Source organism: Solanum dulcamara, chromosome 10 (genome assembly GCF_947179165.1).
Source record: "Solanum dulcamara chromosome 10, daSolDulc1.2, whole genome shotgun sequence".
In the NCBI taxonomy this organism is placed as follows: domain Eukaryota; kingdom Viridiplantae; phylum Streptophyta; class Magnoliopsida; order Solanales; family Solanaceae; genus Solanum; species Solanum dulcamara.
In genome coordinates this window covers 57,463,923-57,491,502 of record NC_077246.1, presented here as the reverse complement: position 1 = coordinate 57,491,502, position 27,580 = coordinate 57,463,923, and the positions used below count along the sequence as shown (strand labels likewise).

General features: G+C 34.2%; 1 protein-coding gene across 1 annotated transcript; it reads left to right on the top strand.

Moving 5' to 3' along the window:
• Window positions 1-5,089: 5,089 nt before the first annotated feature.
• On the top strand, window positions 5,090-5,792 carry LOC129871269 (basic leucine zipper 43-like). Its single transcript, XM_055946174.1, has one exon. It carries the CDS (start codon window positions 5,115-5,117, stop codon window positions 5,679-5,681), a length of 567 nt encoding a protein of 188 aa, XP_055802149.1. The 5' UTR covers window positions 5,090-5,114; the 3' UTR covers window positions 5,682-5,792.
• The last annotated feature ends 21,788 nt before the right edge of the window (window positions 5,793-27,580 follow it).

Sequence of the window (27,580 nt, the reverse complement as noted above, 5' to 3'; positions counted from 1 at the left end):
CAAAACCAATTCATAGGATCAACCTCTCATACAAATAATAAGTTCAATTATGTAATTCAGCCTTTATTCAAACTATATGCATCAGCAAAAGATCTTCGCACTAGGCTTTTATTTATTTTTTGTTCTTATGCACTGGGAGTGGGGATGAAAATCATGACAAGGGTAACAACCAAAGAAGCTCACTTAAATGTAAGCCAATTGATCTTGTGGTTATTAAAGTGTGTGATAACACAATTTTATTTACTTAATTAGATTCTGAATGCGTTTATTTACGTGCGAGCTTAATTCCTTTTTCATAGGTTAAGCATGTGAGTTTTTTTATTATTTTTCTATAATGGATGCACTACAACAAACGAGATATTTAATGGAAATAAAGTTTTCTTTTAGTATTGCAACAAAAATATTTAGGGATAAGTGAGTGCCCTAGCCTTGTAAGCCCACACCTGTGTAGAGTAGATCGTTCAACACCTGCGGCACAAACCCATTAAGTGAGTTAATATCATTGCATCAACACTAAAACTTTTGTGATATTTATATGGAGTGTTTGGTTATAAATATTAATATTATAATTGCCTCTAATTCTTTCATTTGTCGTAGTGGTTGTGATATTCGATCTCAGGTTTTCTGCCTACTCAGATACCATATTTAAGTGTGTGGTCATCTCATTTAAAATGTTAAGTTACTAGAGAGAGCATGTGTAAAGGGTTAATTTGCCTCTGTAAACTATGCAAAATGGAATAGGTTTGCACTCCGTGAATATTTGGGATCAAATATATCCTCACCGTTATTTAGTTAGGGTCAAATTTTAACCTGAACTGTTCTAAAAGGAATAAATATTCCCTTATTTTAAAACGGATTTAAGCGGAAGATAAATCCGAACCTTTTGCATAGTTCAAAACAAATTGACCCTTTTTTCTAATTTTGAGTTTTAAAATTATTTTTTGTCCCTCCTTTCTCTCTTCTCGCCACTATCTCTACTACCAATCATCCTCTCTTCTTCCTTCCTTCTTGTCTCTCCCCACTACCATTGTCATTATCGCCTCCATCATTATTTTTTCTTCTCCTAATTTTCTTTTCTATTCACCCCACCACCATCTACACCACCAAGGCCGATTCAACAAGATAGGGGGCCTAAAGCCAAACTTTAGAGAGGAGCGCTAATATTTATTTATTTAATTAGTTTTATATATATATATATATATAAAGAAAGATCGTCACATTTATTTTTAGGGATGCAACTATTTAAATTATTTAGGGGTTCTTGAATATCGGGACTATGTCACATGTTTCACCAACTTCTTCTAGATACTCTTCTTGGATGTTAATATCGTCTAACCCAACTCTATTGCTGACTTGTTCATTTGAAGATTATCCTTCCATATTTTTCAATTCAAGATTTTTATTGTTTGTTAAAAATCTCTCAAGGACTCCTTTTGGGATTTATTTAATTCTTCAAGTTTTCTCTCTTTTCGTAAAATCGGATCATATTTTCTAATTGATATATTTAAATTAAATAAATTTTAATAATAACTAAAACAAGAATATAGACACTTATGAACTAAGAATATCAACAATAACAATTTTTCAAGAAAAACTATAAAATAAAGTTAGAATAATTACCTGACTCAAAAATTTGATAAGTTGATATAAATATATCAAAATAGTGTTGCACTTCTTCAATATAATGATTACTTATTGGTTTGTTGCACTTGTTGAAATTTTTTAAAAATAGCAAAAAGTAAATTTTGTTCTTTTGTAACTTGTAAGCAACTCAGGCCCTTCCCCGGACCCCGCGTATAGCGGGAGCTTTAATGCACCGGACTGCCTTTTTTTGTAACTTGTAAGCAACAGTAACTCAATAAGTTTTGTAGGAGAGAGTTCAATATTAAAAATAAAAATAATAAAATAGCGAATAAAAGTGATGAATATAAAGTAAATAATAACATAAGCTCAAATTATTAGGAGATATATAAGGAAGTGCAATTTCCACTTAAGGAAACTGTTCAGAAAAATTATTCTATTTTTCTAGAAAAGTGGAAACTAATAGGCCCTTTAAATGTTAGATTTTTTTAAATCATACTTTTTTTAAAAAAAAAAATAGAAGTACATATGATTTTTAAAAAAATATATGTATAAGTACTTTATTTTTTAAAATGGGGCCCCCCAAAAATATGGGGCCCCAAGTAATGACTTTAGTGGCCTAGGGGTTAAGACGACCATGTACACCACTTCGTTTCAGTCGAGTTACCTCTGAATGAGTTCAACTATGTTACTATAAAGAGAAGAGTATGGCTTTTGCATTTCGCTTGGGAATGCGTTAGATGACTTGAACATGCAATATAGTAATGTAGGTGTATAGTCGTATATGAGTCAAAAAAGGAAGCCAGAGTGATTATTGCTGGTAGAGGTAGTGGTGCAAAGAGAGAGAAAAGAAATATAATTTAACCCTTATAGGGCTATACAACTTTTTTATTCCTTTTTTCTTTATGCACCACTACCTCTATCGTCAATCACCTATTTTCGTCCTTTGAATCATATGAGTCAAAAAATATTGATTTTTTAGTTTCATAAATCCAAAAAGTGAAAACCTATGTTTGGAGGTCGATTTCTATTTAGATTAAAAAATTATTTATGTATTTTTGAAAAATACTGAACTCAAAAGGTATTTTTTTAAAAAAATTAATTATATATATCAAAAAATTGAGCTCATTTTTAATAATTTTTTTTCTCAAACTACCGACCTCCTAACGTTGGTTTTTGCAAAAGCAAAAAAATAAAGAAAGAAAGAAAGAAAGAAACCGTCTTCTAAGGTTGGTTGTTTCCGCACTAAAGATGAATTTTAAAGAGTATAAATAAACAAAATCAATATCTTAAATAAATAAGCATTAATGGTTTGATAGTTGAAATATTTAAGACATGGGTTATATTATTGAATAGTGCATTATATAATTGTAGTGTGATTTTGAAACCGACTTCCTGAAGTCGATACTTCTTCAAAATAATTTCAAACAACTGACCTTCTGAGGTTGGTTTGTTGTAACCTCTTAAGGTCACTTTTGAAAAGTGATAAAGCATTTTGTGATCTACTTTGAGGTTGCATTTTTAGAAAAATCGATCTCGTGATGTTGATATTTTAATGTAATTTGATGCTTTTAATAGTGGTGATGAAGAGAGGAAGAAATTAAAGAGAAAGAAAAGGAAAAGAGAAGATGAAGATGATAAATAAATAATTTAAAAACTTAAAATTAGGGCCCAAAATTAGGAGGAAGGGTCAAATTTTTTGGAACTATGTATAAAGGTTGAATTTTTTAGAACTTCAAGAAAAATTCAATTTATCCTTCATTAAAGCTGTAAAAAATTAAAGACACATTTATTCCTTTTCACATAGTTTAGAGGAAACTTCACCTCAATTAATAATGACAGAGACATATTTAACTTAATTATTAAGGAAGAACAAATTTATTCAATTTCTTACAGTTCTATGAAAAACCTGACCCTTTATTCTCTGTTTAATTATGCTCTCAACTGTGTGGAGGATAATTTAGCTAATTATGGCCAGTTGAATAAAAGCTAGAAAGAATACTGTGATACCTATATAATACTATAACATAGACTATTTAATTTTTTTCATGGGTCCATTCTATCTCAATCTCAAGTGCCTTTCGACTCATCATTTTTAAAGTAATCATCAAAATTTCATGCTTTAAATAGTTTATAACTTTTCATCAATTGACCTAGATTTCGTCATCAATTCATAATTGCTATTGGCTGTGAGACTTTAATTATGATTTTCAAATTGCATATAGTTTCTGAATTCTACGATTGACTTTAGAACTGTTTTTCTTCTTCTACTTCTTCCATACCAATCACGGGTTTAAATAATTCTTGTCCCAATCATCACAAACTTTTCTTCCTTGTAAGCACCATTACATGTACTGTTCCACAATTATCCAAAAACTCAACCTTCATTACGATCTCATCAATGATATGCATGCATTAAATGGTCATACATGATATGCATTTACATAATGCCTTCTCTTTCTATATTAAATATGCATCAACTATGCCTCAATCCCATACTAGTTGGGTAGGTTATAAAAATTATTTTAATAGTTTTTAACTATATATTTTTAGGTTCGTCATCAACTAACCACAACTCCCCCATTTATCTGGAAGGCATAATATAGGAATATGCCCTTTAATTTGATCTCAACTAGCATATATGTTCTTCAACTTTAGACGTGCATAAGTAGATATTTAAACTTGTGTAAAATTAAAGTAGACACATATGTCCTAGGTGACATATACACATAAGATATCATGTAGGACACAAATTGGCCACATATGACACATATGTATACTTGTTAAACTTTATACAAATTTAAGTACATATTTGTGCACACCCAAAATAGTTGAAGTCAAGTTAAAAGACACATTTATCTATTATGCCTATCTAAAACTTAAAACCAAATCTGCTATCAAACAGTTGGGGTTGGTTATATGTTTAATTTTCGTAGTTTAACTATGTTTGGATTAGTCATCACCTTAGTATAGCCCTCCTCTTTTATCTAGACTTCTTTGCTCGCATCGTGTGTTGTACATATAGGCAGAGTTGATGCCTATTCTTTTCAATGGCATAATATAATACAAAAATCTGTATTTTAACTTGGATTCAGCTGACATATATGTCTTTAAATTTTGAATGTACATAAATAAGTACTTAAACTAGTATAAAATTGAACAATTAGGCACATGCGTCCTACGTGGCATGGACACCACGTAGGATACGAATTTCCATTTAGGACACCGAGTAGGCCGCCTGTGTCTATTTGTTCAACTCTACACAAGTTTAAGCACTATTGTACATGCTCAAAATTAAAAAACATAAATATCAGATAATGTTAAATTAAATAGCACATTTATATATTATACCTTCTTTTATTATGCATACTTCTATTATCTGCTTTCATCAGCTTCTCACAGTACAGTTAACTCATTGTGGCTGAATCTTGGCCCACTTCTCAAGCCTTGTGCTCCTATAAAACCTGACCATTATAACTTCAACCTTAATATCTTTATTTGCAAACTAAACCTTCTTCCAAATACAATTGATCATGATTTCATCAGAGACTGCAACAATCCACTATTTAGCTCCAGAAAACATCTCATCACTTCCTATTGATTACACCTTCATGCACAAAAACTTACCAACATTTCAATTCAGCACATTCCTAACAAATTCTAACAATGACTATCAGGCCTTTTTTCCTATTCAAGAGTTGATGAGTACACCACCATCATGCATCAGCAGTAACTCAACCTCTGATGAATCAGAGGAACAACAACATAGAATCATCGATGAACGAAAGCAGAGGAGAATGATATCTAACAGAGAATCAGCTAGAAGATCAAGGATGAGGAAGCAGAGGCACCTTGATGAGTTATGGTTTCAAGTGCATCGTCTTCGAACAGAGAATCATAATCTGATCAATAAGTTAAATCAAGTCTCAGAATCTCATGGAAAAATTGTTCAAGAGAATATACAGCTCAAGGAGGAGGCTTCTGACCTTCGTCGATTGATTACAGACATTCAACTTGACAGTCCTTTCGATGCTTTCAGCAACCTGGACGACGTTCCATGTAGTATTACGGCTGAATCATCAAACCAATCCAACACATAGAAGTTTTTACTAATCTGCTTCTCTGAAATTATGACTAACTTTTGTGGATTCAGAGAGGAAAGGAGAGTGAGCTGGATATATTTTCCATGTTTTTCCTTCATCATGTTGTTCTCTTTTACCTGAATGCAAATGAGTTGAATATATCATCTTGGTTACACTATAATCTCAGTTAATTAAGACACTAAAGTTTGCATGCATAACGTCATGTGTTCCCATTAATTTGAATCAAAATCTATGAAAGCGAAAACACCAGTAGTCTCTAAAAATACATGTCTATTTTTTCTTTGTCAAGTATAGAAAATCAAGATATAGTTTATCACTTAGTTCCTAATTTACCGTTATAGTCATTTCCTAAAGCATTGAATTTATTATATTCAAAGCATGAAATAATAAAATTATCATTTTATTTATTGTTCCTCAAGAAGTGTGCTAAGTCAATACTGAACAAGTAAAATTGGACAAACACTATTAGTAACAAAGTTTTCTCCACTACAAATCAGTGAAAAAACTTATGCTATAAAACATGATTTTCCACCCAACCTACTCAATGGAAACATGCATGCTGAAAAATAGATTATCACTAAAATAGTGAAAAACTTCTTAATTTTACCATATGAAACATTTACTATTTTTTTCACACCGATTCAATAAAAAAATCTGTGGGAATAGCAATTGAATTTTTTTTAGTGAAAAATGTAATGGGAGAAATAGTGAAGTCTTTAGTAGTGGGAGGGAGTATTTCAGTAATTAAGAACCACATGAATGTGGCAAGAAAAGGATTATCAAAGTTCTTCAAAATTTTAACAAATAATGTTAAAAGGAAACATTTTTTTTTGCATATAATATAAGTAGAAGAACACAAACAAGGTTAAATGAAAAAAAAGAAGAAGCTTAGTGTACAAAGAGAATGAGCCTTGGTAATTAATTGAAGTCAGCCAAAGGGCATGGCCCCATTATCAGTCCTGTTTTGCACAGAAATAGCACAAGCAACAAGACAAATGTAGGTGGAGCTGCTAGTGATGGTGGCTCATAATTCAAGTGACTACTATAAGAAGCAAAACACTTGAAAAGGCAATCCACTGTGATCTATACCTGCTACAGTTTTTTAACTTTTGTGAGGACAAAGGACATCAAATCATTCAAGAAATGTGTGGTTTGTGGACTATACAGCAAGAAACCATTCCTCAGGTGTTATTGGTTGCTTTTTCTTCTACATTTCAACGTCTCTTGCGTTAGGAAAATCACATATCCTCTATCCGTTCCTATTATCTGCAGTTTCATGTTTCTTCAGTTGATAAGACCCATTGACATTATAAAAACACTGTTCATCAGACTACACAATAGGTCATAAAGAAAAGAGATACCGAGCTGTATTTTAATAAATATTTGATGATAGTTTATATAACAAATGCATATGTTTAATAGTTTAGGTAAGAAAATCACAAAAGATGATACTTCTAGTGTGTGTTTTTATCATTATCTATTAATTTTTTTAAAAGCAAATTCGATTAATTTATTTAATTATCAGCATGGAGTGCTATTTGACACCATCTTCATATAAAAAGAGAGTGTGCACCACGTACCATCAGATATTAGTCGAATTGTGTTTGATAAATAGTTGGTGATAGTTCAAATAGAAAACATTAACACCTGATAGTTCCATTAGAAAACTCGCAAAAAAAATAACATTTCACGCCGTGTTTTTTTACCATTATCTCTTTTACTGACTGCCAATCAAACTAAAATGAAATAGCCAGAAGAACAGGACTAATGTAGCAGTGGTCAGTGTGACAAAAAAAAAAGCCACTGATTATGGAATCAGTAAGGGATCAGCGAATGCTTGGTTTATAAATCACATCCCTGGTTAATTCACTGTTTTGCAGCCAATAGCCCTTGCCCCTTATTCTATAAAATTTAAGATGCTAATAAATGTTACTTTTTCAGTTTTAATTTATTTGTTCTATTTTGATTTGATACAAAATTTTAAAAAATAAAAATAAAAATAAATTTTATGATGTTAAATTAAAGATATGTCAAATCTATTAAAATTGTTAGATTCGGGAATATTTTGAAGATTGACAAAGTAATTAATTAAGTACATGAAGTAGGTAGATAATATATGGTCTAGCATCCGTAGCCCAACTCATGTTAGGACTCTATGGAGTAAAAGAGTCTCAAGTAGAAAAGATCACGAGTCTGTACAAAGCATATTCAGACAAGTAGTCCAAAGATGTATAGACTCAAGTATCCAAACAAAACTGGAGTCCTTGTCAAGGAAGAGTTCTTAGCAGATTGGAAAGCACAACCAAGAGCTATAAATGCACAACGTCTTCCATAATGAGACTCAACACTTATACTGACAGTAAAAGCACAAAACAATCAGATAAGCAACAGCAATATTTGAGAGAGTTCTGAATGAAGATCGATGTCCAGCTGATACAAAGAACCAGCTTAAAGAACCTGTTTCATATTAATATATTTTACAGTGTTACAGTTTAGTTTTTGTGTATTTGGAAATTTAATCGACTTCTAATTTCTTGCTTTACTAGATTTGTGTTTATAGAACAATATTGAGTCTGGTTGAATTGTGATTTGTTAGCGGAGAAACACATCTGATAAAGATGCACAAGATGTTGTTGAGGTCCAAAATAATCTAGTTAATATCAAAACAATGGTTGAAAATAAAATTGTTCCTACAGACAACGTTCAAATAAGTATTTCTATTGTTGGATTTTTTTCCTAATGGTAAAGAGAAATCATCAGTTACTTTAGGTATTGAACACAAATTTGGTAAGGCATTGTGGGGGTACTGAGTGCGCGCGTCGAAAAAGCTGGATAGACTATTAAAGAACAGGGGCATGTTTCAACTTTGGCAACTGTTGAAACATCATAATTGATGGTTGTTGAGGATAATCAAAATGTGGTAAAAATTGGTTCTTCCACATTTACAACTGGTATATTGAATATACATCATAGTGTATCTCAAAGGCTGGAGAATACAAGGTCAAGAGTTTTGATTGATGCATCACTAGTTGATCTTGACAGCAACTAGGTGATGTTATGTAACACTCCTAAATATTCTAGCTCAGATCAAATTGGAAAAGACCTAGGAAAAGGAGTTAAGTCTGTAGAAAATCATATTTTACTAGCACTGTATAGGACCCGTAAATAGAATTAAAGCTTGTAAAGGAGACTGATGAAACCAACTTCAGAATCAAGAAAAGAATGAGATTTACGGACAAAGATTATGAGCCATAAATTCAACAGGTCGTAGACTTGATCCGTAGATCAAGTTTAGCAATTCAACTTCTTCAAGTATATAAAACGAACTTGGTTTATGAGTCGTAGAACTTTCTACGGACCGTAGATCAATTCATAGACCAATATTCTAAAATCCAACAATTTCTGTGATTTTCACGAGCCACTTTTACGGCCCGTAGAAATAACCACGAACCGTAGTCTTACCTCGTGGAATGAAGTCTTGGAACCTCCCTCAGTATATTTTTGTCACGACCCGAACTAGGGCCTAGCCGTGACACGGCGATTAGGATTTACGAAGAAACCCCAACCAAGCCTCTTAGCATATCATAAGCATACATAAGGTGAACAATAAGCGAAAACTCAAAAGTCCAAGAATATAGCACAACTAAAGAGAATCATGAAAACATAGACTCCTTATACATATGTCCAACATGCCTCTACATGACTACATAGGCGGGGACTAGAATATGTTTCTAGCTCACTCTCAAAGAAAGTAATAACACTACATAGAATAGTCTTTAAACATCATCGTATTCTAAGAACAACAATAAAGGAAAGAATGACTCGGGTTGCCTTCGAAGCATGAGGACTCACCACACAAATTTTCAATGGAACACCAACTAGCCAAGGTAAGAGGATAGAGCGTCCGTCTCTACATTACGATATAATGTAGGCAAAAAGTATGTGTTAGTACGTTGGAATGTATTAAGTGTGTAGGAAATACAATGCACAGAAAACCATATTTGTGCAAATGACCATTTTAAATAGCATGATAGAAGAAGTAGTAAAAAAATCATAAGTAGTTATAAGAAGGATCAATGCATAATAAACCATAAGAGTATCATATAAAGTAAAGGATAGGATTAGTCATTTAAAACATAAAAGGACCATGCATATGTAGGAGATAAAATTTATTTTGAAATCCATAGTCTTGGTGAAAGATATTTTAGACATAGTAAGAAATACCTTGTACATTGAGAGAGAGACCTTTTTACATTTGTGAGAGCGTCTGCTAACCGACATAAACCATGTGAGCTATTACATGGAATCCCAATATTTACCCATACATTGGAGGAAAGGGGGAGACTACTTGCCAAGGTAGACTCCAATATGCCTAAGTGGATCCACTAAGCTACATAAAGGATCGAGCCTCAACTATGGGTGACCCTTAAGGAATTATGCTTCTTCTACGGGTGGTCCTTTAGTCTACGGTGGCACGTAGTTATGGGACAAGGGGATCTTACTAAGGGTCTCTTGCCTTTAATATGAGAGAGAATGTCTATCCCAAGATCCACTCGGTGCTAGATAAGCTGTTCTTTAACATATTTAGCCGTTGCTCCGTCTAAAACATCATCCACCGAATATTGAAACCGGCGGACAAAGTTGTCGAAAAATTCTTTCTTTTTTATATTAACATAAGCATTGAACACTTATGACTAGGTTTTGTCCCATACATGAAAATACAACAAACGACATCACCTGGTACAAATTTCTCCTTAAACTTCAGAACTTCTTGTTCTTCGTAGTGCCCTATTGGCGAAGTCATAAGTTGTGGTGAATCCCGTCAGCCCCCAAAAGTGCTTTCCTTCTCGCGCGAAAGAAAAAAAATGTTTAGCTTTTTTGTTTGCCTCCTTTACCTATCAAAGATTCTGTTAACATTGCAGAACAAAGGATTATCTCGGACCTAGACCGAGGTATTGATGGTGATTTTCTAACGGAATATCATACATAGCATAAAAATCGTAATGAACTTATATCATAGTCATGATCATAGGTTTGAAATCATAGAGTAACTCATTTTCATTACATAAGTGCAATGTGGGTATTGTCCTTCCACATTACAATTCATACATACATAATTCATATCTTCTTTAAGGCACCACATTGGTCCCTAAGTAACCTTTTTCATAATTTGCATGAAAATAATGATTTGAAATATACTTATAATTCATGATCATAGTTGAAATACATAATTATAATTCATACTTGAAAATTAGGGTAAAACATGAACACATGATCAATTGACTTGAAAATTATGAAATTGACTTGAAAACATGCATGATCATATATTTTCTATCAGCACATACATAGTTAAAGATAATATCATTGAAAGTATAATTGAAAATATCCATAATGCATAACGTGAATCCTAAAGATCAATATAGGAAAATTTAAGAAAAAACTCATCAATTCAATGCGATAACTATCAATTTATATTAAAATAGACTCATAATCATAATTTTGAATCATAATTCATTCAATTGGAATAGAGATCATAAAACCCATAAAATTCCATACTTGAATTTAATAGAAAATTTGAGAAATTGATTAGGCTTCATGGATGAAAGAATCAATGAATCAATACCACATACCTTGAGTGAAAAAACCAAAGAATTTGAGAGTTTTGATGGAGAGTTTGAGTGAATTTTTTGGAATTCTTTCAATGGAGTCCTATAGAGTTCTTGTAGAGTGTAACACCACAAAAATTTCTACGCCAAGACCTGTAGCATTTTTCATGTATGTATATGATCGTACTCTGTGACTTTAAAGTGAATTCATGAGTTAGGATCAATTCCTAAGTAATTAAAGGGTATTATATGTGATTTAGGGTCATAAGGGATCCCTAAACCCAAGCTAAGTCCAAAGAATTCGTTTCAGCTAAGTTTCCGAATGAGTTTGTATAAGGGTCAACTTCAAATGACCATATATATTATTATATAACGAATTGTGTGGACCATAACCTATCAAATTAAAGTTCTTTGAGTCTTCTTTCCAACGCCACTAAGATTGTAATTTTTGGAGTTCTGAGTCAAACGTTATGACCATTTTACCACAGACTATAACTGCAGAAATTTCCCGGCGCTGTAGTGGCGCTCGGCACCACTATAGCGCCCGAAACTAGCCTTAATAGTTTGGGTGCTGGCGCAGCACGCCAGCTATAGCGCCAGCAGGGTTTTGGCCCATTTTCCAGATTTTCTTTGCTGAAGGGCAAGTTGGACAATTCCCTAAACAATATATACGAACTTGGGCATGTTTGGGAGTCATTTTTCAGCCTTTCACCTCTCCAAAGAACCCTAAACTTCATCCTCTTCTCTCTCAAATAATCCCCTCCAGTTTTTCTATCAAACTCAAGGATTCAAGGCTCCTCATTGAAGACCAAAAATCAAACTTTCTTAAAAGCTTCAATCTAAGGTATGTGGGTTTTCATCCATGGGTTCTTCCACCCATGGAGCCCAAATGTTGTCTCAACTTTGTATATCAATTTTTAAATGATGAAATCTTATGGTATTTTACATAATGATTCCAAATGCATAGATTATGGTATATTTTAGATTTATTTACCCCTATTGATATATATGCATATTGACTCTTAATTTCGAGTGATGAGAAATTTTATGGATTTTCATACAACGATTCCAAATGTATAGATTCTTGAATATTTGAAGTTTATTACCTATATTGACTTATGTTGATTCTTATTTACATGAAATGGATGGTTTATCAAGGTACTTATATGAAGGCTTGAAAATAGTTTTAAAGTGCATATGGTGGGTTATTTTTAAGATGTTTGATTTGATGCATTTATATCACTCTCATGCATACAAGTATTCTTTTAAATGTATTTGAAAGTTATATGAAATGAACACACCTAGTCTTCTTATGTTGAAATGAAGTTGAATTGAAATTTTGACTCAAAATGAAAGTTTATGAAGCAAATGCCTATGTTTAAGGGAGTCTTGTGAAATGATTGAATGATTGATTGATAAAAAAGGCTTCTTAGCCAAATTAAGGTTTCAATGTGAAAGGACAATTCTCACATTGAATCAAATGAAATATTTAAGGTTATGATATGACATGTTTGACCTCCCTATAGGCCGTTAATGCTTTTGAACATTTTTCCAAAATGAAAGGTCCAATTAGAATGGTACCCGGAATGCCATCACTGATTATAGACCTAATTTTCTTGTAAATCAAAGTTCATTAGTAGAACGGTAAATAGGGCATGGTAGTCATGATGATATTATAAACCAAAGGTTTTAATGAGCTATTCCACCGATGATGATTTGATGTCTAAAGTTATACAATGCTTATGTTATTATGATATTTTAAATGTTATTCCGTGGGATTTGACCTAGCACCGAATGTAGCATGTAGATGGGGACTCGACCTAAGGGGACCTTAAGTAAAGTCTCATGTTGCATTGACTATGTGCCATCATAGGAGCCCTTGTCGGCTAGGCCTTTGTAGCCACCAAATGTTAAATAATTAAATGTAATCTGAATAGAGTTCTACCTGGCAAGTAGTCTCCCCGTGCCAACGTAGGAGCTTATGTTGGATTCCATGTAATAGCTCGCATGGTCTTAAATGTCGGTTATGGTCACTTCCCCATAAAATGAATATTTTAAAGTCTCATATGATGATGTCTAATGCATGCATTCACTTATGCATATTGCTTACTCATGTCTCTCTTATGTTCTTCATTTCATAGCATACTCACATACTTAGTACATTCAAAGTACTAACGCATACTTTTGCCTACATGATATCATCATGTAGGAATCGACGTCGCTCCTCCATCTCCTCCACGTGGCTAACTCGAATTAGTTTGAAGATTGCTTGTGGTGAGTTCCCATATTTCAGGAACAACATTCTTTTTATTATAAGCTTATGTTATGTAGAATAGTAAGACTTTTATTAAGGTATTTCTTGACACTTATTATGAGGGTGAGCTAGGGATATGTCTTAGCCCCCGCCAAGTCTATTAGTAGAGGTATGTTTGGACACAAATGGAAAATGTTTTTATTTCTGCTTATTATTGTTTACCATTACCAATGAAATGCTTAATGAATGCTAAGAGGCTTGGGTGAGGTACCTCTGGGTGTCTCATTCACTGTGTCACGTCTAGGACCTAGGTTCGGGTCATGACATAGAGAGAAAAATATTTGAGTAGGTGAATTGTAGAAGAATGAATGGAATTAAGGGTATAGGGTAGTTTATATTGTAGAATTAGGCCCTAAAAATGTTCAGGTTCATTAACTAAAAATTAGGGAAATATGTAAAGTTCCCTTAAAAGAACTGAATTCGGACGAAAAACATCTCCCGGGTCTGAGAGGCAGAGCTGCTCTCGGATAGGCCAATTTTTAGAGAATGAGTTTTGGACAGATTTTGACTCGAGGAAAAATTACACTGAACGGGAAAAAGTGGGCGATGCAGAGCTTCCGCGCACCTCACTATTTTGTGCAATTTTTGATAAAATTCATATTTTGATACACGAGTCTTAAAAATCCACCGAGACCGTTTTACCGCAGATTTTGACCCCCTGATCGACATTACAGATTCTAATTTGCCAAAAAGAATAAGCATAATATGTTACGCGAGCGTCTTATTCCCAAGGTATTCTTAAGGCACTTATGAGCATTTTGAGGAATGTTACAATATCTTCCCCTTAGGAACATTCGTACTTGAATGAGATTCAACTAATATAAGAAGGACATGGAAAAGAGGACTAGCAACCCAACATGTACATGAGGACACGTTGAAAATGCATAGAACATGTAAACTTCATACTTAACATAAAACATGGCCTTTTTGAGAAAAAAATATTTTCATGAATCATGCATTCATATGATTGACATATGGAATTGAAACGTAGGAGTTTAATCGATTTGATCATGAACAACTTAGTACCTTTAATATTGAGTGGAAGGAAAGAGATACGGATAATGCTTCATCATGCCCTCTTTCGCTTCCCATGTAGCACTCTCTACTTGTTGATTCCTCCATAACACTTTGATGGGCGCAACGTCTGTATTACTTAACCTCTTCACTTGCCGGTCTAAAATTTTCACTGAGACTTCCTTACAAATCAAATTCTCTTCAACGTTCATAATTTCCAATGGCAAAATAGATCTTGGATCACCCATAAATTTTCTAAATATTGAGACATGAAATACCGGATGAACCATAGCCAACTCAAATGGCAAATCTAACTCATACTCCACTTTGCCAATACGCTTCAGTATCCTATAGGGTCCTACATATCTAGGACTCAACTTTCCTCTCTTACCGAATTGCATCACACCTTTCATAGGTGACACCTTCAAATATATCCAATAATTTACATCAAATTCAAGCTCTCTATTCCTAGTGTCCGAATATGACTTTTGACGACTTTGAGCCATCTTCAATATTTCTCTTATAAGCCTTACTTTCTCCATTACATCAACTACTTCAAACCATCCCACCGGAGATCTACATCTTCTCCCATACAAGACTTCAAAAGAAGCGATTTAGATGCTAGAGTGATAACTATTATTGTAGGCAAACTCAATCAATGACAAATGCTCATCCCAACTTTCTTTAAGATCAATCACATATAGCATTAACATATCCTCCAAAGTTTAAATCGTTCTTTCGGCTTGTCCATCAGTTTGAGGATGGACAGTGGTACTTAGCTTAACTCTAGTACCAAGACCTTTTTGAAATGACTTCCAAAAATGTGAAGTGAATTGAGTACCTCTATCCGATATAATTGACAAAGGAACACCATGAAGTTTCACAAGTTCACGACTGTACAACTTAGTGTAGTATTCAGCACCATAAGAAGATTTGACCAGTAGAAAATGTACCAATTTAGTTATTCGGTCCACAACGACCCAAATAGAATCATGTTGTCTCCTTGTACAAGGAAAACCCATTGCAAAATCCATATTTACATCTTCCCACTTCCAAGTAGGAATCTCAATGTCTTGAACTAAACCTCCCAATTTTTGATGCTCAATCTTAACTTATTGATAATTGGGACACTTAGCCACAAACTTTTCTATGTCCTTCTTCATGACATTCTATCAATACACTTTATTGCCCTCTACCTCTATAGCAAATTCTATTCCAAGAGTACTACCCCTTACTACCATATTAAACAAACCTCGAGACCTAATAAAGAAATATCCAATACATCGTACATTCACCCATATGTCATAAACACTATATTCAAGCCTAATTCTAAACCACTCTAATACACTCACTTGAAACCCTTAACAATAATTCATCATTGTCCTATTACAATAACTCACATATCTACAACCACACATTCAAGCCTACCATTCTAACCACTTTATGGCTCCCTTGAAGTCAATATCACTTAAGATGTTTCGTGTCTACCTTAGCATCTCTATATCTTCATTGGTATTCACTCCTACCAAAGGTCATACCGATATAATCTTATCTATCTATTGCACAACAAGGTCTCATCTAGCTCTTCCTCCATGTCTATAACCTTAAATAGACCAAGCGTACCACAATTATGATAATACGAAACACCCACTCTTCCCCCCAATCTTCATTAACTCATCCATCAAGAGCTATGGGCTTTACTCAATATCGTTTCTCTTAGGACATCAATATTGGAACACACAACCGACCTTGGTAACGAAGTACTCCATCTCCCCCTTGTGAGATAACCTCGATGTTCTCATCAACCACCAATTTCTCATGCACTACAAATCATAATTCTGAACATTTCAAACAAGAGAACCACCCTCATTAGAGTCACTCAATTTTACCCCCAAATGGGCCAATTGATGAACATCTTTAACTAACTTCTTCTCGTTATCTTCCACATGAGCAATACTATTAATGGATAACCTACTAAGAGCATCGACAATAACTTTTGCGTTACTTGAATGGTATAATACCCTTATATCGTAGTCGTTTAAGGGTTCAAGACACCTTCTTTGCCTAAGGTTCAAATTCTTTTGGCTAAACACATATTGCAAACTCTTGTGATCGGTAAAAACATCTACATGGACACTATAGAGATAGTGTCTCCTCAATTTTAAAGCAAATACCACCATAAACACATCTAGGTATGGTTTGAAAATTTGATTCATCAAGTCCATAAAAATAGAGGGAGCATTAGTCAATCCAAATGACATAACCAAAACCTCTAAATATCCATACCTCATTCAAAAAGCCATCTTGGGAATGTCATACTCCCTCACCCTCAATTGGTGATAACCGGACCGGAGGTCAATCTTGGAAAAGTGATTTGTACCTTGGAGTTAATCAAATAAATCCTCTATTCTTGAAATAGGATACTCACAATTAATCAAATAAATAATCTATTCTTGAAATGGGATACTTACTCTTTATTGTGACCTTATTCAATTGCTGATAATATATACACATGCGAAGTGACCCCTCCTTCTTTATAATAACCAACACGGAACTTGGACTTATGAAACCCTTATTATTACCAATCCTTCTTTGGATTTGATCTCTTCTTGGGGAATCTTCTGAAAATCACAAAGAACAATTGTTAGGGCAAAAAGACCTGGAGTACGCTCTATCACATGATATGGATCATAAAAGAAGTAAAGATTTCCTAAAATGCCTCATAGCCTCCTACTCATAGATGTGGCATGCTTCACACCCATGAATAAGACTCTACTTGATGCGGCATGTGGGACTCCCTAGGACACTTGAACCTTGTGCTCTGATACCAAGTTTGTCATGACCTGAACTAGGGCCTAGTAGTGACACGACGATTAGGATTCTCTAAGAAACTCCAACCAATCATCTTAGCATAGCATAAGCATACATAAGGTGAACAATAAGAGAAAACTCATAAAAGTCCAAGAATATAGCACATCTAAAGAGAATCACGACAACATAGTCTTCTTATACATATGCCAAACATGCCTCTATATGACTACATAAGCGGGGACTAGGACATGTTCCTAGCTCACCTTCAAAGAAAGTAATAACACTACATAGAATAGTCTTTAAACATCATCATATTCTAAGAACAACAATAAAGGAAAGAATAACTCGAGTTGCCTTCGAAGCATGAGGACTCACCACATAAATTTTCAATGGAACACCAACTAGCCAAGGTAAGAGGATAGAGTGTCCGTCAATACATTGCGATATAATGTAGGCAAAAAGTATGTGTTAGTATGTTGGAATGTATTAAGTATGTAGGAAATGCAATGTATAGAAAACCATGTTTGTGCAAATTACCATTTTAAATAGCATGATAGGAGAAGTAGTAAAAAAAATCATAAGTAGTCATAAGAAGGATCAATGTATAATAAAACATAAAAGTATCATATAAAGTAAATGATAGAATTAGTCATTTAAAACATAAAAAGGACCATCCATATTTCGAAGATAAAAGTCATTTTGAAATTCAAAGTTTTGGTGAAAGATATTTTAGCAATAGTAAGAAATACCTTGTACATTGAGAGAGATACCTTTTTACCTTTGTGAGAGCGACCGTTAACCGACATAAACCATGTGAGCTATAACATGGAGTCCCAATTTTTACCCATACATCGGAGTAAAGGGGGAGACTACTTGCCAAAGTAGACTCCAATATGCCTAAGTGGATCCACTAAGCTACATGAAGGATCAAGCCTCAATTATGAGTGACACTTAAAGAATCAAGCCTCTTCTACGGGTGATCCTTTAACCTACGGCGGCACGTAGTTATGGGACAATGGGATCTTACAATGGGAGAGAATGCCTATTCCAAGGTCCACTCGGTGGTAGGTAAGCTCTCACTACATAGTATAGAAATCATAATGAACATATATTATAGTCAGGATCATAGGTTTGAAATCATATAGTAGCTCATTTTTATAATATAATTGCAATGCGGGTATAGTCCTTCCACATTACAATTCATACATACATAATTCATATCTTCCTTAAGGCACCACATTGGGCCCTAAGTAACCTTTTCCATAATTTACATGAAAATCATATTTTCAAACATACTTATAATTCATGATCATAGTTGAAATACACAATCATAATTCATACTTTGAAATTAGGGTAAAACATGAATACATGATCAATTGACTTGAAAATCATGAAATTAACTTGAAAACATGCATGATCATATACTTTCTATTATCCCATATATAATTTATAAAGATAATATCATTGAAAGTATAATTGAAAATACCCATAATGCATAACGTGAACCCTAAAGATCAATATAGGAAAATTAAAGGAAAAACTCTTCAATTCAATGCGACAACTATCAATTTATATTAAACTAGACTCACAATCATAATTTTGAATCATAATTCATACAATTGGAATAGAGATCATAAAACCCTTAAAATTCCATATTTGAATTTAATAAAAAACTTGAGAAATTGATTGGGCTTCATGGATGAAAGAATCAATGAATCAATACCGCATACCTTGAGTGAGAAAACCAAAGAATTTGAGAGTTTTGATGGAGAGCTTGACTCAATCTTTTGGAATTCTTCAATGGAGTCCTATAGAGTTCTTGGGGAGAGAGAAATATTTGAGTAGGTGAATTGTAGAAGAATGAATGAAATTAAGGGTTTAGGGTAGCTTATAGAGTAGAATTAGGCCCTAAAAATGTTCAGGTTCATTAAATAACAATTAGGAAAATGTCTAAAGTTCCCTTACTTAAAAAACCTGAATTCGAACCAAAAACATCTCCTGGGTCTCAGAGGCGGAGTTGCTCCCGGATAGGCCAATTTTTAGAGAATGAGATTTTGGCCAGATTTTAACTTGGGAAAAATTACACTGAACGGGAACAAGTGGGCGATGCTAAGCTGCCGCATACCTCACTGTTTTGTGCAATTTTTTACAAAATTCATTTTTTCGATACACGAGCCTTAAAAATCCACCAAGACTATTTTTCCACAGGTTTTGACTCCCTGATCAACATTCTGAACTCGAATTTCTCAAAAAGAATAAGGATAATGTGTTACACGAGCGGCATATTCCTAAGGCATTCTTAAGGCAGTTATGAGCGTTGAGGAATGTTACAATTTTTCTACGGATGAACAGGATGAATCGAAGAAGTTTTACGACCCATAATTAAGGCTCATAAATTCAAACTTCAGCAATCCTAAAAATCAAGCCTAATTTTCACGAGAGCTTTCTACTTCCCATAAAAGGGACCACATACCGTAGATGCCTCTCGTAGGCGACTTCGTCAATTTTTAAGAAAGGTTAAATTTGTCTTTTTCATCTTTTAAGCCTAAACCTCGATGTTTTGTGATACAATCAAGTCCCTTATCAGTATTATTCGACCTACTTACTTCCATAATTATTTTCAAGGATTAGAGCGAGGAATCAAGAGGAGAAAACTAGAGTTTCAACTTCTTCAAGCTTCTTCAAAAAATTCATTCTTCCAAGTATGTAAGGCTATTCATAGTGATGAAATAAGTTCGTGCTCATTCCCTACGTCTAAATTCAATTAGTAAGAGTTAAACCTAGGGTTTTATCCCAAGGTTTCCTAAATTTTTGAATGGGTCTTAATTCCTTTTCATTGAATTTTAAGTATTTTCATTGATATTGTGTTTCTTCATGTAATACTAATCCTTGAATTGGTGTTCAAGCTTATTTTCACATGAACCTATTTAACTAAGAATTGTTTAAAGGTTTTTCATTGCTATTCATTATGCTTTGTTTTCTTGATAAAAGTAAGTTGAAGTATTTTCTTATTATCATTGAGAAGAGTTTTAGGGGAACTTGAATGGTTTCTAATACATTATTTTGTATTGATATAAGCATGACTATTTTAAATAGAGAATAAATAGTTTCAGAAGCAGTTTCAATCAGACAAAGTGAAAGTTCAGTATTCTTGTAAAAGAGTATTTTGAATATTAATTCAACACAATCATTATTACTATTATGAGAATAAATGCATATTTTGAGAGAAGTAATGAGCACCGATTTGAGTAAGAGTTTAGATAACTAAAATCCCAAAAACTGCGCCGCTGGCATAGATAAGATCCTACCATTTGTTATAGCAACTCCTCACTCATCCCCCGATAAGGGATTTGATATATCATTAATTTATGATACTTGTAATGCTTTAAACTTGGGATTTTGCAAGTCTTTTAAGCATTTTTAGTAGATTTGATTATGTTTTATCTTTGAATTATAGGAAAATAAGTTTCTTAGCAGAGATGAAAAAGATAGTGTTGGTAGTGTAATTTTGGCAACCTATGTCACGACCCAAGTTAGGCTCTAGGTGTGACATGGCGATAGGAATCCTGAAGGACTCCAACCAAGCCTCTTAGCATATCATTCATGAGTGTACATAAGGTAAAATAAGAAATAAAGCTAAGACATAAATGCAAAAATAAAGTATCGATAAGAATAGTCTCAATAAAAGAGAATAAGTCTCAAACTCAAAATGAAAAGAAAACATAGACTCTATGACATTCAATATGCTTCTATTGATCTAGATGGGGGAATAAGATAAGATCCTAGCTCACCCAATATAAACGATGAAAAATTCATAAGAAGCAATGAAAATCTAAAGTCTTGTCCTCGAATCATGAGGACTTACCAACAATAGGAAAATAAGGCTCAACTCTAGCCACGAGCGGGAGGTGAGTGATGATCGTCCGACCCTATATTGTGATACATTGTAGACAAAAGTATACATTAGTATATGAAATGTACTAAGTATTTGAGAAGCATGCATGAACAGTGAAAGTAGAACAATATGAACATGGGATTCTTGGCCAATATAGTAAAAAATATGAGTAAAACCTTGAAAATATTTAAACATCATAATCATGTGGTCAATGCATCAAAATATCATCATGAGAACTTATACATTTTCATATACCTTGCTGTGGTATATGATCTTTAACCGACATATAATATCATGCGAGCTATAATATGGAATCCGATGTACTCCCACACCAAGAAGTGGGAGACTACTTGCCAAGGTAGACTCCGTGATGAAACTCCCTTTAACATTGAGCTATTTTGTGGATCCACTAGCTAGGTCATATTGGAATAAGAACCTATGTGTGCAACATAATTAGGGACTAAAGGTTGCTACTAAGATTCTTTTGGGCAGCTACTTGGCTACCGGATTGAATTCTACTTTAAGGTCCTCTCGATTATTAGTCATTATCCCAATGAAAAGTCATAAATCATAGACATTAACATCATTATGAAAGACAATAATAGATATCAATCTTCATTATAAACATAATTATAAGAGTAGCTCATTAATATAATTGACGCATAAGAATCCAAGAGTCGGTAAGAGAATTCTTCACCATCTTTAACATGAGTCTGTGACGAAAACCCATCACAACCTTATACTTTGCTTGAAACATCATTGAGATCATCATTCTTCATCATTTATAACTTTTCATGAGTCATTCATAAGTCTTGATAATCATTCATAAATCATTGATAGAAATCCTTTATAAATTATGGTCATAAATCCTTAAAATCATACTTGAAAATAACTTATGGCATAGGTTCATGAAAATAAAATTAAAATCATGCAATGTAATATGAATTGTACATAATTAGATCATTAATCATAAAATTAATCATAATTTAGAAGACCCAATGTAATTCCATGAAAAAACAAGGGCTTAAGAAGAAGAATTCATAAAGAGAATTTGAGAAAAACCTTGAGACTCCATGGATGAAAGGATCTATGGATGAATTCACATATACCTTAGACTTTAGAAGACCTAAATTTCTCATGACTTGGGAGACTTGATCTTGAAACCCTTGGAATTTGCTTGATGAAAAAGATGAACCTTGGGAGAGAACTTTAGAGAAAGGATTTTCTAATTTGGGTGTTAGGGCGAGAATGAGGGAGTTAGGAAGGTTTAGGATTGTCAATTTAATAGGATTTAACCCAAAAACCATCCAAATACATTAATGAAACAATAAGAAAAAGACCAAAGCAACCCTTGAACTTATTGAATTGTGTACCTGCACCGGAGGGCACCACGACCGTGAAGGTCACCACGGGTCATAGTGGGGGCGTGGTACTAAAGGTTGGACTGGGTCAGGAGGGGTTGATTTCACAAAGGTCACCAATTTCCATGAAGTCCTCCATGGTTTGTGGGGCTTTCCGTGGTCGTCTTCCTACCTAAGGGGTCTTGGGGGTCAAGTTCACGAATGACTTCACAGTTTGTGATACGCACCACATGCCATAGATCGCTCTATAGACCCTTACCATTCCCCTATATCTTGCAACTTATATGGTCCCTTTCCATGGGTTGTGAAGCTAAGTACAGCCGTGAAGGGTCTCACGGTCCTTATCTAGTGTAATATCTCTATTATTTCTATCTTAAACTCTATTTTCCGACTTTTTAAATTTTAGGTCTTACAATATCTCTCCCTGGAAACATTCATCCTCAAATGGGATTCAAAGTCGCATGAATGGATTTGTAAAGAGACATAGTAGCCCAACATAAATGCAAAACAATATAAAATACATAAAAACATGGAACATTCAATCCCAAGCTAATATATGACTTTAAAACTCATTTCATGAACATAAATGCATATGAAAACATAAGAATGACTGAAACACATGAATTGGATGGAGTGGATCATGGAGGAACTCAATACCTTAACTAAGAATGGAGTAAAGGAGATGAGGATATCGCAAAATCATATTAGCTTCGCCTTCCCATGTAGCACCTTCAACCTCTTGGTTCCTCTACAATACCTTAACGAAAGCTATTTCCTTGTATCTCAACCTTCTAACTTTCTTGTCTAGAATCTCAACTGGAACCTCCTTATATGATAGATTATCTGCTACACCAATGCTGTCTAAAGGCATAATAGAGCTAGGATCACCAACAAACTCTAAGGACACATGGAACACCGAATGCACTAATGCTAACTCAGAAGGTAAATCCAACATATGTCACCTTGCCAATCTACCTCAAAATCTGGTATGGACCTACATATCTCACTAAAATGCATCATATCTTTCATGAGTAAAAATTTCAAGTAAACCCAATCATTTACCTCAAATTCAATTGAGCCTAACCTTTTCCATAGCCTCATGCACTTACTCGGGTCCTATCAAGGAAAATTCACTAACATCAAACCAACCAATGAGAGATATCTACACTTCCTACCATATAAGGCCTAAAATGGAGCCATCTGAATGTTAACATGGTAGCTATTATTATAAGCAAACTCGATTAATGGCAAGTCGTCATCCCAATTACCCTTGAAATCAATCACTCATGCTCTCAACATGTCTTCCACGATTTGGATGGTATGCTTGGCTTGACCATCTGTCTATGGGTGAAAATTTGTACTAAGTTTAAACTTGAGTACCAAGAACCTTTTGAAATAATCTCCAAAACTAAGATGTGAACTGAGTACCTCAATCTGAAATGATAGATAGTGGAACACCATTAAGCCTAACCAACTCTCAGATATACAATTTAGCATCGTCCTCGGCTGGATAAGAAGTCTTAGCAGGAAGAAAATGCTTCGACTTAGTCATTCGGTCAACACCCACCCAAATAGAATCATGTTGCCTACGAGTGTGAGGCAAACATGTAATGAAGTCCATAGTCAAGGCTTCCCACTACCAAGTAGGAATCTCAATATCTTGAGCTAAATCTTCCAATTTTTGATGCTCAACTTTCACTTGTTGACAATTAGAACATTTGGCCACAAACTCCACAATATCCTTCTTCATGCCATTCTACAAATAGTGTTTCCTCAAATCTCAATACATCTTTGTGGAACTCAGGTGAATAAAATATCGTGAACTGTGACCTTTAGAAAATATCATTTATCATTAGACACCAACATTAGGAACACACAAACGATCTTGATATCTCTATATACCATCTCTCCCTAGAGAGAAAGCCTCAGTGGCTTTTTCGGCAACCACTTTCTTCAACTCAACAAAAATAGGATCATTATCTTGCTTGTCTTTAACATCCACCGCAAGAGTCGATTTAGAATCATTTTGGACAATAACATCACCTTTATCAGAATCAACCAATTGAACACCTGAATGGGTAATCTATGAACATCACGACCTAACTCTTTCTTTGCATTCTCTACATAGACAACACTATTCATGGACAATCTACTAAGAGTATCGGCAACCACATTCATTTTACTCGAGTGGTACAACATACTTATGTCATGGTCCTTCAACAACTCAGCCACCTTCTTTGTCGAAGATTCAAATCCTTTTGGTTGAATACATATTGCAAACTCTTATTATCGGTGAATACATTAAAGCAAGCACAACTGCCGCTAACTCCAAGTCATGAGTCGGATAATTTTTTTCATGCCTCTTGAATTGATTAAAAGAATAAGTCATTACCTTACCATTTTGCATCAAAAAACAACCAAGAACAACCCTTGAATCATCATAATAAAACACAAAACCATCGGATCCTTCCGATAACATCAACACTAGAGTGGGAGTAAGTCTATCCTTTGATTCTTTAAGTTCCGCCTAAGTCATTTGGTAAAGAGGAATAGAGATAGGCTGGGTATTGGGGAGAGGATCAACATCGAAGTCTATATCCCTTTCGAAAGGGATACCTAGGATCTCATTGGGAAAGACTTCCAGAAACTCATTAACAATAGAAACTGACTCGAGAGTGAGCTTTGGAATTTTTAGCTTTAAGCCGTACTAGATGATAGATACAATCTTTGAAAATCATTTTCAGATCTTTAAGGCATAAGATGCATTGAAATTTAAACACGGAATTGCAATCTTTCCATTCTAGAACTGGCTCATTAGGAAATTAAAACTTGACCACACAGGTTCTACAATATATAGAAGTATATCATGCATGAAAGTGATCCATACCGAGAATAACATTAAAATCGGTCATACCAAGCTCTACAATATCGACTGAGATGACTTTATGAAAATTGAAACTGAGCGATTTCTATAAACTCTTTTAGCAACTACTGAATCACCAACATGAGTATAGACTCAAAAAGGCTCTAATAAGATCTCGAGACTAACAATGAGTTTCATGTCAAGATAAAGAGTAATAAATGATAGAGTAGAAATCATATCTAATGATGCATAAAAATTAAAGTCAAAGACTGTTAACACACCGGATGAAGTGCCTTGCTGGGTCGGGTCATCTGAAGGAGCACTAGGCTGAACCTGTTGACGAATCTCCATTTTTTTAGAATCCATAGGACAGTCCCTTCTCTTATGTCCTCCCTTACCATAACCATAGCAACCATTTTTACCGGCCATGCACTCTCCTTGATGATTCTTACTACACTTGTAAAACAAGGGGTAGGACTTTTCTTTTCCATCACTCTTCTTCGAATACAAGCCAAATGTTTCCCCCTTGACATATTCTGACTATTAAAGTCATTTTCTCTCCTAATATTTCTTTTGCTCACCCATTTTCTTTTCTTAATACTCGTCTTCATAGGAGTTACCATTTGTTGATTCAATTAAGTGGTCACCACCCGAGCCAATAAAAGATGGCATCACGAAACTCTGCATTAGAGATATCGACACTTGAAGGTGGGTCACCAAAGAGAAAAGGTTACCATCTTGATCAATCTTATGACTACTCTCTTTTTGATGAGACATTTTTTTGAAATGCATAGGACACGAGTTAAAAAGAAACCTTATAGAATTCAACTCTATCGCATGACTTAAGAGTGATGAAGGAAGTGATGTATTTCCTAAAATACCTCGTAGCCTCCTATTCTTAGATGTGACACACTTCACATTGATGAACAAGAATCTACTTGACGTGGAATGTTAGACTCCCTAGGACATTTTAAACTTTATACTCTGATACGAAGTTTGTCATGACCCAAGCTAGGCCCTAAGTGTGAAACGACGATAGGAATCCTGAAAGACTCCAACCAATCCTCTTAGCATATCATTCATGAGCGTACATAAGGTAAAAAAAACAATAAAGATAAGACATATATGCGGAAATAAAGTCTCTATAAGAATAGTCTCAATAAAAGAGAATAAGTCTCAAACTTGAAATGAAAAGAAAACATAGACTCCATGACATCCAACATGCCTTTACTAATCTAGATGGGGGCATACGACAAGCTCCTAGCTCACCCAATATAAACGATGAAATAATCATAATAAGCAATGAAAATCTAAAGTCTTGTCCTTGAATCATGAGGACTTACCAACAATAGGAAAATAACGCTTAACTCTAGCCACGAGCGGGAGGTGTGTGATGATCGTCCGACCCTATATTATGATACACTATAGGCAAAAGTATGCATTAGTATATGAAATATACTAAATATTTGAGAAGCATGCATGAACAGTGAAAGTAGAACAATATGAACATGGGATTCTTGGCCAATATCGTAAAAAACATGAGTAAAACCTTGAAAATATTTAAACATCATAATTATGTGGTCAATTCATCAAAACATCATCATGAGAACTTATACCTTTTCATATACCTTGGTGTGGAATAGGAACTTTAACCAACATATAAGACCATGTTAGGTATAACATGGAATCTGATGTACTCCCACACCGAGAAGGGGGAGGCTACTTGCCAAGGTAGACTCCGTGATGAAACTCCCTTTAACATTATGTTATTTTATGGATGCACTAGCTAGACCATATTGGCATAAGAACCTACACGGAAAATGTAGTTAGAACTAAAGGTTGCTACTAGAAGTTTCTTGGATAGCTACTTGGCTAGCGGACCGAACCCCATTTTAAAGTCCTCTCGGTACTTAGTCATTATTCCAATAGAAAGTTATCAATTATAGTCATTAATATCATTAAAAAATACAATAATAGATGTCAATCCTCATCATAAAATTAATTATAAGAGTATTTCATTAACATGATTGAT

Excerpts from the sequence above, each read along its gene's own strand:
- LOC129871269 (XM_055946174.1), top strand. The coding sequence starts at position 5,115 with ATGATTTCATCAGAGACTGCAACAATCCACTATTTAGCTCCAGAAAAC.